Source organism: Anguilla rostrata, chromosome 10, assembly GCF_018555375.3.
Source record: "Anguilla rostrata isolate EN2019 chromosome 10, ASM1855537v3, whole genome shotgun sequence".
Classification (NCBI taxonomy): domain Eukaryota; kingdom Metazoa; phylum Chordata; class Actinopteri; order Anguilliformes; family Anguillidae; genus Anguilla; species Anguilla rostrata.
In genome coordinates, this window is record NC_057942.1 from 37,883,025 (window position 1) to 37,894,847 (window position 11,823).

The 11,823-nt window shown below is 48.4% G+C and overlaps 1 protein-coding gene across 1 annotated transcript in view; it reads left to right on the forward strand.

Moving 5' to 3' along the window:
• ptch1 (patched 1) overlaps positions 1-11,518 on the forward strand; it is a 32,640-nt gene extending 21,122 nt beyond the window's left edge. Inside the window, exons 16-22 of the mRNA XM_064353224.1 lie at positions 1,040-1,320; positions 3,780-3,917; positions 4,334-4,476; positions 6,502-6,601; positions 7,055-7,300; positions 7,640-8,273; positions 8,438-11,518. Of these exons, the coding sequence (XP_064209294.1) occupies positions 1,040-1,320; positions 3,780-3,917; positions 4,334-4,476; positions 6,502-6,601; positions 7,055-7,300; positions 7,640-8,272 (1,541 nt within the window). The 3' untranslated portion in view covers position 8,273; positions 8,438-11,518. The remainder of the gene's footprint in view (positions 1-1,039; positions 1,321-3,779; positions 3,918-4,333; positions 4,477-6,501; positions 6,602-7,054; positions 7,301-7,639; positions 8,274-8,437) is intronic.
• Positions 11,519-11,823: the final 305 nt, after the last annotated feature.

The following is an 11,823-nucleotide window of genomic DNA, read 5'->3' on the forward strand; positions in this document are numbered from 1 at the left end:
CGGGCCCTGGGGGTGCTCCTGGCGGCTGTCCAAGTACGGGCCTCATTGGGAGAGTACAGCAGAGCATCATGGGTAAAATCACCCTCAGCGAGTGTGGGTGTGTGAATGAACCTGCAGGCTGTGGAGCACACAGTGTCACACACACGCTTGCACACTGTGTGTGTGTGTGTGTGTGTGTGTGTGTGTGTGTGTGTGTTTGTGCGCACGTGTGCATTGTCCTGTACAGTGGCCTGAATGCAGCCGAGGGGGCGGAGCTGAAGAGGAGGGGGGGCGGGGCTGAGTGGGTCTGTGTGGTTGCGCTGGAGGTGGAGCTGCTGTGGCTAATTACAGGGGATCAGTGTCAGCTGTGACAGTCAGGTGCGTGTCGCTGTTCGACACCCGCTAATTTCCCCCGCCCGCCCAGCGCTGGGGCGAACCCAACACCTGAAAGAGCTGCTCTGTGTGACAGTGTGTGGGGGGGGTGCCGGGGGGGGGTGGGGCGCAGCGGGACGGCGGGCGACGGCTGGGTTTTCGGCACCCGCACTAGCTGCAGGTGGAGTCTGGAGCGGGGCTGGGAATCAGCTGTCAGGCCCGGCACATCTGTCTCAGTTTAAGCTGATGACTAAAACACAAGCCGGGGTCAGAGCCGTTTCAGAGCGCAGACTGGCCCTGTCAGAGCTGCGTCTGCGCAGACTGCTGTCCTGTCAGCCAGACACGCGCGCAGACTGCTGTCCTGTCAGCCAGACACGTGCAGACGTATGCGCATACACATGCGCTCTCACAAGCTTGTGTGCGCACGTGCACCTGCGTGCACACAAAACACGAACACACACGTATACACACACACACACACTACTCACATTCACCCACATACACACACACATGCTCTTTCATGTGCATGCTCAAATAAAGAAATACACACACACGCATACATACCATGTTCTGGTAAACTGGTTCATCTTTTATCATCATTATTATTATTATTATTAGTATTATTATCATTGTTGTTGCTGTTATTTACAGTATTATTTGTCCCCCCCTCTCTCTCTCCCCCCCCCAGTCCCCGCGGCTGAGCAGATCGAGTATGCACAGTTCCCGTTCTACCTCAACGGTCTTCGTGAGACGGCCCAGTTCGTGGAGGCCATCGAGAGCGTGCGGGCCATCTGCACCAACTACAGCCTGCAGGGCCTGCCCAGCTACCCCAACGGCTACCCGTTCCTGTTCTGGGAGCAGTACGTGGGCCTGCGCCACTGGCTGCTGCTCTCGATCAGCGTGGTGCTCTTCTGCACCTTCCTGGTGTGCGCCCTGTTCCTGCTCAACCCCTGGACCGCCTGCATCATCGTGAGTCAGGCGCACGCTCGCGCGTACATACACACACACACACACACACACGCTCACACGCACACACACACACACACACACACACACACACCACACCACACATACACACACACACACACACAGCCACACGCACCACACACACACACACACGCATGCATCACAACACACACACACACACACACGCCACACGCACACATGCATCACACACACACACACACACACTGTCACACGACACATGTACACACACACACACACACACACACACACACAGCTCACACGCAACACACACACACACGCATGCATACACACACACACACACACAACACACGCCACCACGTCACACATGCATACACACACAACACAACAACCACACAGACCACACACGCATGCTATACAACCCCACACACACACACACACGATAGCACGCACAACACGTCACAACACGCCGCAGCTCAACATACACAGCACGCATGGCACACACCCACACACACACGTACACAGGCATGTACACACACACACACACGCACACAGGCATGTACACACATGCACACACGCACATGTATACACACACACACATGCATACATACGCACGCACACACACGCATGCGCGCGCACACACACTCGCATGCACACACACACATACACACACACATGCATGTAAACACACATACACATAGGTACACACACACACACACACACACACATGCACATACTTACATGCATACATACACACACCAGGGTTTTTCGTGGCTCAGAATAGGCATTAGATGGTGACTTTATGTAACAGCAACTACGGTCACTCAAAGCTTAGTGTACAGTGTTAACCTTTTAACTTCATGGATCCACACAAATGCCAGCTTAATGCATTTCCAGGAAATTAATTTTATACGTTCACTCAAAGGATGCTCGGACCATCCTTTTTGTCACTGGTGTTACTCAACATACTTCAAACAACATTAAAGGCTTTTCGGAATTTTGTTTTTAGGTTCAATCTGCACATATCCACTTTATTGCATCACAGACTATCGCGTGATTTGGGTGTATGAATAGAATGGCCTGAAATGTGCTTAGAGCTGTGTGGCTTTCCTAATTAAACTGTGAGGAACACGGAGGGAGGGAGAGAGAGAGAGAGAGAGACAGGGAGAGAGGGAGGGAGAGAGGGAGCAGTGCGGAGAGAGAGAGAGGGAGGAGGGAGGGAAGTGGAGGGAGGGAGAGGGAGGGAGGGGGGAGGAGAGTAGAGAGAGAGGGAGGGAAGGGAGGGAGGGAGCAGTGCGGAGAGAGAGAGAGAGAAAGGAAGGGAGGGAGCAGTGCGGAGAGAGAGAGAGAGAGGGAGGGAGGGAGCAGTGCGGAGAGAGAGAGAGAGAGAGAGGGAGGGAGGGAGCAGTGCGGAGAGATGTGGTTTTTACTGCGTCTCAGAGGCACGGCGTTTATCTTTGGCTGTTTTCGTCAGCCGTCCGTTTGTTTAGTCTGCGGAGGCCTCCCAGAGCCCGCTGTTTAAAACCCGCCAGGTTGCCCGGGCAACCGTCACCCAAAACTCTTTCTGAAAGAACGAGAAAAAAAACATCTCTTATTTCATCGGTGTGTGACGGGACAATCGCCTCTGCATCATACCCTTTGGCGTTTGTTAAATATTTGTAAATTGCTGTTCTAATCAATACTTTATAAACTCATTTTACAGTTATCAGAAGGTTATTTTGTTAATTGCCATTGAACTCACACGTTGTTACATGTGCTGTTTTTAAAAAATTGTTTAGCACAGTCGTAGTGTTTCACGTCTGTTAGAATCATCGCTCTCCGGCTCGCCCCCATCGCCCCCACCCCCTCACACCCCTATCCCCTCTGCTGATCACCTGATCCACCCCCCCACCCCCACCCCCTCTGCGGCCCTCTTCAGAGTCGCCCGGGGCCCCCAGAAACCTGAGCGCACTCAGCTGATAAAAACATCCTCTCCTCTTTCTCACTCCGGTTCCAACTTCAAGCGCTCTCTACAGTAAATACGGCCAAAGTGTACAGCATTACAAAAACAACGATGACCGTATCGTAGTTACTGTAATAACAATACTAATCTTAAATCAACAAAAGAGAAGATTGAAAAGAATAGCAAGTAAATGAATGAAATAATAATGAAATTATAAAAGTGATGTGTGTGGTCGCTCAGTTTCCCTGGGGTTATGGCAGACTGATGTGTGTCTTGCTGCAGTTTGGGCTGTCGGCCCTTCTCTGAAGAGGATTAGCATTTTTTTCATTTGTCATGCTAGTTCTTCACAAATTCACTCTCTCCCCTCCTCAGCTAATCAGTGTTTGGAGGTGTGAGGGGTTCTTCGGTTCTGACCATTAGCGTTAACTTCACGTGTGTGGTTTGTCGAAAACAGTTCTTTGCTGGTGTTTCTGCTCATGACCTGTAGAGACTCAGTTGTGGGCGGGGCTTGCGCAGTAAGCGGTGATGTCACTTCCCGCAGGTGCTGGTCCTGTCTCTGATGACGGTGGAGCTGTTCGGGATGATGGGGCTCATCGGCATCAAGCTGAGCGCCGTTCCCGTGGTGATCCTCATCGCCTCCGTGGGGATCGGGGTGGAGTTCACCGTGCACGTGGCGCTGGTGAGTTGGGGGGACTTATTTTTCCTTTTGGAAGTTCTTTTTGTGATATGGTACGGTATCCTTTGCCTTTTTGCTCAAACCATTAGCATTCGTTAGCAACTGAGTGGGCCTTTAACCCTTTGTAGGTTTTTTGGAATGTTTTTTCAAAATTCTAAGAAATTCTAGAACTCTAGAACAAAATTCTAATTCTAGAACTCCATTGCTTTCAATTACCAGTATTTAAGAATTGTTCTTTTTTTTTCTTCTTCTTCTTCTTTGGTTTTTATTGGCGGTTTGCAAACTTAAATTAGTGCATTACCGCCACCCTTTAAGAATTGCTATCACATTATTTGTGATCACACCTTACAGGGTTAAATGTTTGTTGCTGTTGTGCGGTAGTCACGGTGACAGTCGCGCCGTTCTGTGCCCTGCCGCAGGCCTTCCTGACGGCGATCGGAGATCGGACCCGGCGGGCGGTGCTGGCGCTGGAGCACATGTTCGCCCCGGTCCTGGACGGCGCCTTCTCCACCCTGCTGGGGGTCCTCATGCTGGCGGGGTCCGAGTTTGACTTCATCGTCAGGTGACTAGCCCCGCCCTGTGCGCATTCGCTCGCTCTCATTGGTCCTCTCACTCACAGAGCCATCTGTCATTGGTCTGCATGCTCACAGAATCCCTGTCATTGGTCCATTTTTTACCCATCATTGTGTGCAGCTTTCTGATGAGTGCTAAAATATTGCATGGGGGCATCTGATGGACTATGCTTCTTTCTTTCTTCTCTCCTCTTATGGGTAAGCTTCCCTGTACCCCGCCCCCCTCCGAACACACACACACACACACACACTCCCCTCTGCTGCAGTATTTGTGGTAGGAAGTGCCTGTGTGAAGCTGCCCTCTCCTGCTGACCCAAATCTAACCCATAGCTGGGAACACTAGGACTCCAGAAAGAGAGAGAGCACAGAGCGACAGAGAGAGGGAGGGAGAGAGAGAGGGAGGGAGGGACAGACACTCTCTCTCTTATTGACTCAGGAACAACTCTGTCACTCTCTTCTCTCTCTTCACCTCTGAGCTCCGCTGAAAGCTCTCATTTAACTGGCATACCAATACGCCGCTGTTATTTTTAGAGAAAACAAAACAGGGTTGCAGTGAACAGAGAGCGGGAAAGAAAGAGAGAGAGAGAGAGAAAGAGAGAGAAAGCGGCTTGTTTTTCTAGCCGGTACACATGAATGTGGCTCTGACGTTGTCTGTCAGCTCTCTCGGTGTTTTGGTGTGCGTTCCGTACCGGGGCTCAGACGGCGGGTTTCCGTGGAGATGTTTCTTTAGCGCGCGCGGCCTAGCGAGCGCTGTCCGCCAACGCCGTTCCCCTCGCGGCCGAGGGGCGGGCGGGAGACGTGGGAAAAAGCGCGCGGTCCCTCCTGTCATTCGCTCCTGCTCAGCTTCCTGACGATAGCCTGAGAACACTGACCCCACACTGGGATAACCACCCCAACAACCCCGTTTCTATGAGCCTCTCGGCTGATTGGTCGAGGAAAAAGGGGCGGTCCTTCATAAAAGTGTCAGTCAGTTTAGTCCGGCCAAGGCCACAAATGCCTCAGCACTTCTTCGTACCGTGCCCCAGAGGCATTGTGGGATACATCACCGATTTAAAAACAAAATAAAAGACAAAAGCAAGCAAAATTATCGAATTCAAAATAATTTTAAAAAAGCTTTTCAAAATATGTTGAATCCAGGAAAGGTGATACTCTTCTGTTTGAAATAAGCCCCACCCCACCTCCCAGGAAAAAAAAAACGGCTTTTTTCATTCATCCTTGTGCTCCATCCCTTTCTCTTAAAGGAGCGGAAGAGGAGGAGAAGGGCCTGGGTGAAGTGGAGAGAGAGGGAAAGGGGAGATGGAAGTGGAGTAGAGCGTGGACTCTGGAATGAGAGAACGGGAAGGGGGGGGGGGGGGCACAATGCAGACAGAGATCCGGGGCCTTACCTGATGCAGCAGATATTTAATTAGACTGAGGTAGAGGGAGGGGCAGCAGGATTTCACAGGGGCTTAGCTACTGGGGGGGGGGGGCAGGGAAGCGGGGGAGGGGGGTGTACTCTTTCTTTTCCTCCTAGACTAAATTGTTTAAATTCTACACCCTTCACTTCATTTGTTTGGTTCTGCTGGTTTTCAGGAGAGGCACCCCTCCACCCCACCGCCACCCCCTCACCCCCAAACTGCACATTCCGGCTGTCTTTGTTATGCTCCTGTTTGCTTATAGGGAGAGAGAGAGAGAGAGAAAGAAAGAAAGAGAGACAGAAAGAGAAAGAATTAAAGTTGAGGGAGAGAACTTCTTTCCATGCTTTTTAACTAACTAATTATGTTTCCTTCTTCTTCTCATTGACCTACTAACCCCTCTGACTCAGCCTCACACAAGGTAAACATTTTATGGGTTTTATTTAAGACTAAACTTTTTTTTAAAATGCGCTTTGTGTAGTTTTATTTTTGTGTCTACATCTGTGTACACATTTGTGTGCGTGTGTGCGTACTCGTGTATGGCTTGCGTGTTTTTGTCCTGAGTGTTTTTTTCCGTTGTGTGAAAAGCCTTCCTGTCTGAACCCGTGATTTTTGGCGCAGGTATTTCTTCGCTGTGCTGACCATACTCACGGTTCTGGGAGTGCTGAACGGGCTGGTGCTACTTCCTGTTTTGCTGTCCTACTTTGGACCCTATCCCGAGGTAAGCGCTTCGCCCCCCACCAAAACTAACCCTGACCCACGCCGGCTGACGGGACCAATAGCACTGCAGGCCCAGCTGAAAGGACCAATAGCATAGCAGCTGTTCTGAAAGGACCAATAGGATAGCTGCTGGTCTGTAAGGACCAATAGCATAGCAGGCTCAAGTGAAAGGACCAGTAGCATAGCAGCTGTTCTGAAAGGACCAATAGGATAGCTGCTGGTCTGTAAGGACCAATAGCATAGTGGGCTCAGGTGAAAGGGCCAATAGCATAGCAGCTGAATTGAAAGGACCAATAAGACAGCAGTTCATGCTGCTGATGTTGTTGTAGATGGGCAGGGTGTGTGCTCCTGGACTGGTGTTAATTCGGCATGTTTGTTGTAAATCTACCATTGAGGGTCTTGCTGTTTTTCCTGGGTAAAGATGACCTCATGTTGAGTATTTTGGTTCTCGCAGGTGTGCCCGGTCGATGGGCGGAGCCGGCTGCCCACCCCCTCCCCGGAGCCACCCCCCCACGTTGTGCGCTTCCCTGTGCGTCCCAACCGGACAGCCGGAGGGGGCGGGACGGGCTCCGATTCCTCTGATTCGGAGTACAGCTCCAACACCACAGCTTCTGGGATCAGCGAGGAGCTACAGCAGTATACGCTCAGGACCAGCAGGGGGCGGCCCGGGGAAAACCCCGCCCCCTATCCCACCTCCACTGTGAGTCCCAGCATGCAGTTCACCTGGGGGCAAGGGGTAAACTGGGGGGAATAAAACTTTTTTTTAAAGTACTTTACAATTGTCCCTGCAAAGTTTCACATTTTAGTTTTATATGTATGAGTTAAAGTAACATTTGGTTGGCATATGCTATTAGTGACTCACTGATTTGAGCAAATGATTCTGTTTTGGACTGGAGAACAAAACCTTATGAATCATTTGAACAAGTTTCTGATTGACAGTTCCCTTAGCTCCACCCATAACTGTGTTGATCACTCACCTGTCAATTATGTGTTACTGTCAGTTATGATGTCACTAACCATGTCTCCCCCTCTCTCGCAGTCCGTCCACTTGGACCACAGGCAGCAGCAACAGCAGCAACAGCAGCTCCGGCCCCACCCCCCTGGTCACCACCAGGAGGCGGGATCTCAGGCGCCATGGCGACACAGTAGCAGGGACTCAAAGAGGGAGGCTGGGAGGGCCAGCCGCCAGCAGCAGCCTCCACCTCACCGGCCGCGCATGGACGCTTTTGAAACTGCTACTGATGCCGGTAGCCATTTTGGCTCCGGCAGCCATTCTGGGTCCAGCGGCCATTCTGGCTCTGGAAGCCATTCCGGCTCTGGCGGCCATCCTGGCTCCAGCAGCCGCAACCCTCACAGCTCCCACAACCCCACCTTCACTGCTGCTGCGGGCCCTGTCTACTGTCAGCCCATCACCACGGTGACGGCCTCCGCCTCGGTGACGGTCGCCGTCCACTCCTCCCTCCCCGCCCACAGCCCTGCCTACGCACCCTTCCCCTCGTCCAGCGGCCACCGCCGCTCCGACCCCTCAGACCCTAACCCCCACTTCCAGGACCCTCACGTGCCTTTTGAGAATCGCTGCACTACCAGCGACTGCCAGCAGGAGGCAATGGAGCTACAGGACATTGAGTGTGACACTCAAAGCGACTGCGACAGGAGGCGACCTGTCAGCTGAGGTGAGACTGCTGCCCTCCTGGAGATCCCCAGAACTCACTGTGAACATATCACCCATAAGGATTTCATTTCAACCAAAAAAAAAACATATCATATTCACAAAAAAACTTTGTTCATTGAATTTCCATTCAATGTGACAGACATTCCTTTTTCTTTGTGCTTCCAGTTCGTGAATACTGAAGCACAGAGGCCAAAGATGGGGGGCAGTCCTCCTCGTCCGGCAGCAGGGGGCGCTGCGGGGGGGCAGAGGAAGCAGTGGCACTGGGCAGAACGCTCGACATTTACTGTAACTTAGTGTACCATTGTGTTAGATATTTCTATAAGTATTTAAAAGATATACACTTATGTAAATACGAAAAGAGAAAAAAAAGTAGCTATAATTCTAGGAGCTGTACAACTCCTGTATGAGAGTCTGGGGATATCATTGCGTGTGTGTGTGTGTGTGCGCATGCGTGCGTGGTACGTGTGTGTGTGTGTGTATGTGTGTGTGAACTCTGTAATTACTGTTCATTCATCTGTTTATCTGTGCCATGAGGAAGCTTCATCTACAGACACACTTCAGCATGCACGCATGGTTGCTGCTTAAATATTGTTTAATGTACATGTATAATACTATGCAAATATTGCTTGTATGTTAGAAGACTGTGCGAGCTTGAGAAAGAGGCTGTGTGTGTGTGCGTGTGTGTGTGCACGTGCGTGCGTGTGTGTGCGTGTGTGTGTGTGTGTGTGCTGGAGCTACGGACTGTAATGTGGATTGGGTTCGATGTAGAGAATTCAGGACAGTTGAAAATCCCTTCCGTATCTGCTGTGTCTGTGAAATTGCCAGTATATTCCCATTTAGCACTGACACAGTGGAACCATATTCCATTCTAATGACAAACCTCAAGCTTGTATGTACTAGTTTCTTTTTTTCTGTTTTCTTTGTGGGCGGGGTGTGCTAAATATGGGGGGATTTGGCGTTCTTTGCGGAATCATTGCAAGTTCTCGCGGACTATTTCTTAAACTAAACACATCTTGTGGATGTGGAAACAGGATTTAGGAGGGTGGGGTTGAGACAACCCTCTGCCTGGCTCCAGTGTGTGTGTGAGTTTGCATGTATGTGTGTGTGAGTGTGTGTGTGTGTGTGTGTGTGTGTGTGCCTGTGCGTGCATGCATGTTCCTTAAGAGGATGTGAAGGTACGCATCTTTGTATTTTAATTTGCATATCACAGATCTGTGGTAGTTACTGTTTTAACTTTGACACACGCTATGCGTGATACTTAAAACGAGCAGATATGAAGAAAAGCATGTTCATTTTTGTGACCCTTACTCTGTTAGCTCTTGTTCCTGTTAACTCCCTCGTTTCTTTCCTTTGTTTCCTTGTTTTCGTTTTGTTGTTAATTTACTGCAAGGCCCTAAGTGCACAACCTGACTGTCCCAGCGAAACACTGCCAATCTCTGTCCTCCTCTACTGTGATGTCATAATGGTCTGTTTTGTGTCATAATGCCTTAGGACAAGGACAAGGGCTCCGCTGCCATTGTAACAAACTAGCTCTTATGTATTTTTTCTGGTTTTATAAAGTGCAGGGCCTTCAAAAGTCCAGCTCTTTTTTTGGCCTCGAATCGACTTGCCTGTTGGGAGAACAGCTATGGAATTCATTTTAAGACTTTAAAAAAAAAAAAAACGAAAGATGAATGTGTGTGGCGTTAAAAAGCCGCTTCTCAGCCGCAGTCATAAAAGGTGCTTCTTTCCCACCCCGATTGTTTTTAATAATGTAATTTATTTTCTATTTTTGTTATTCATAAATGCTGCCCATTTTTCCTTGTGACGTTAAGTACTGTTTTAAAAAAAAAAAAAGTTATAAGCTAAAGTCTTTTCTGACCCGGTGTGGTACTGACTGCATTATGTATCGTGTTCATAAGAAATTTTGTCCTGGAGGCTGTACCCTCTCCTCCCTCCCCACCCCCCACCCCCACCCCCAACCCGTTTCGATAAGCTACTATGACAAGCGTGCTAAGGCTGACTTTTCCCCCCATTCAGTGACAACCCAGACAACTGGCCTCAATTTAGCGCCAGCGGCTCTCCGTTGACCTCACCCCATAAAAATGCACAACATAACGCCATGACGCTAATTGGAAGCTCCCACTCAACTGCCAAATGGTACGCTCTGGGGTCAGAGGTCACCGAGCCCCCCCGCCAGAGTGAGGCTGGTGTTTTTGTGTCAGTCACCCCTCTCCAGTGCCCCCCCTCCCCCCTCCCTTTCCTCTCAATCTGACTTCCTGTCACCGCCCGTTTGTCCCCTTCTGTCCTCAAAACGTCTTTTGTTTTCTGTAATTTCTCCCCTTTTTTTCCCCCCGACATTTTTGTTTTTGTTTTGTTTTCGTTTTGTCGTTTGTGTTCAGTCTGCTGCTTCTGTGAAAATGTGCATTTTTTTTTTCTCCTGACATCACATTGACAGAAAGGAGAGATCCATGGCTGGCAACTATTTTAAATTTTTTGGGTTTTTTTTGTTTGTCTTATTTTGTTTTTTTAATATTTTATTATTTTTTTACTTTGTTTTTTTTTGTGATATTTATATTTTTGTATTATAAGATGTTTTTTTTTGTTTCTTACATTATTGGTCATAATGCCAGTTTATAACAAATGCAGGGATTTTTACTTCTATTGAAAAAAAACACTATTACAGTTATGTTATTACTTTAATGGAGTTTGATCTGTATAAAGTGCTTACTAATGTTAAATAGGAAAAGAGTATATAACATTTCATTACAGACTCATCATAGCTCTTAGTGAGGATTTAAAAGGAGAAAAATATTCAGTATGGTCCCACTGACTGCCATTTTTTCTTGGTAGGAGTGGATGTATGTCATTTCAGTTACAAAGATAAATGTATGCCATATAATTTATTTATATGAAAATTTATTTTTGTAGTGTACATAGTAGTTGTCAAGTTATTTGACAGAAGTATATTTTTAAAGAGTTTATATGTAATGATACCATTTTGTTGGAACACAACAGAGAAAAGGTTACGGTGTACACTTTCATTGCTAACTTACTCTCAGACAAAAAAAAGTCCCCTACAGTATTATAGGAGAGTGAAAATTCATAAAGCTGTTTTGGGTTTGTGAAAGGCTAGCCATGAAAGTAGAAATTGTACTAGCTCTCTAAATATTAATGTTCAAACACTGATAGAATTCTAACAAATAAAAATATAACTTATTTGTCTCTTGTTTATAACTTTAATAAAAATGAATCTTAAAGGAAGAACTCTTACTGTCTTTGGGTGTTTGCTCTTTTTGTGTGTTGGGGCTTTTCATCGGTTTGCATGGAGGTCTTCCACATACATTTCCAACTGCAGAGGTCAAGTGCGTGACGTGCTCTCGTTAAGCAGGCCTGTCTGCTGTACAAGTTCCTCGTGACAGAAATACTTAATCACTTTCTCAGAAAAGCACGCAGAATGCTCATCTGTTATCGCCTCCGCCTGAACCGAAGCTCGGCTCTCGACAAAGAGAACTATTCACAGGCTGTTCTCACTAAATCAAATCTGTGAATGAATGACAATTTTGAAATCA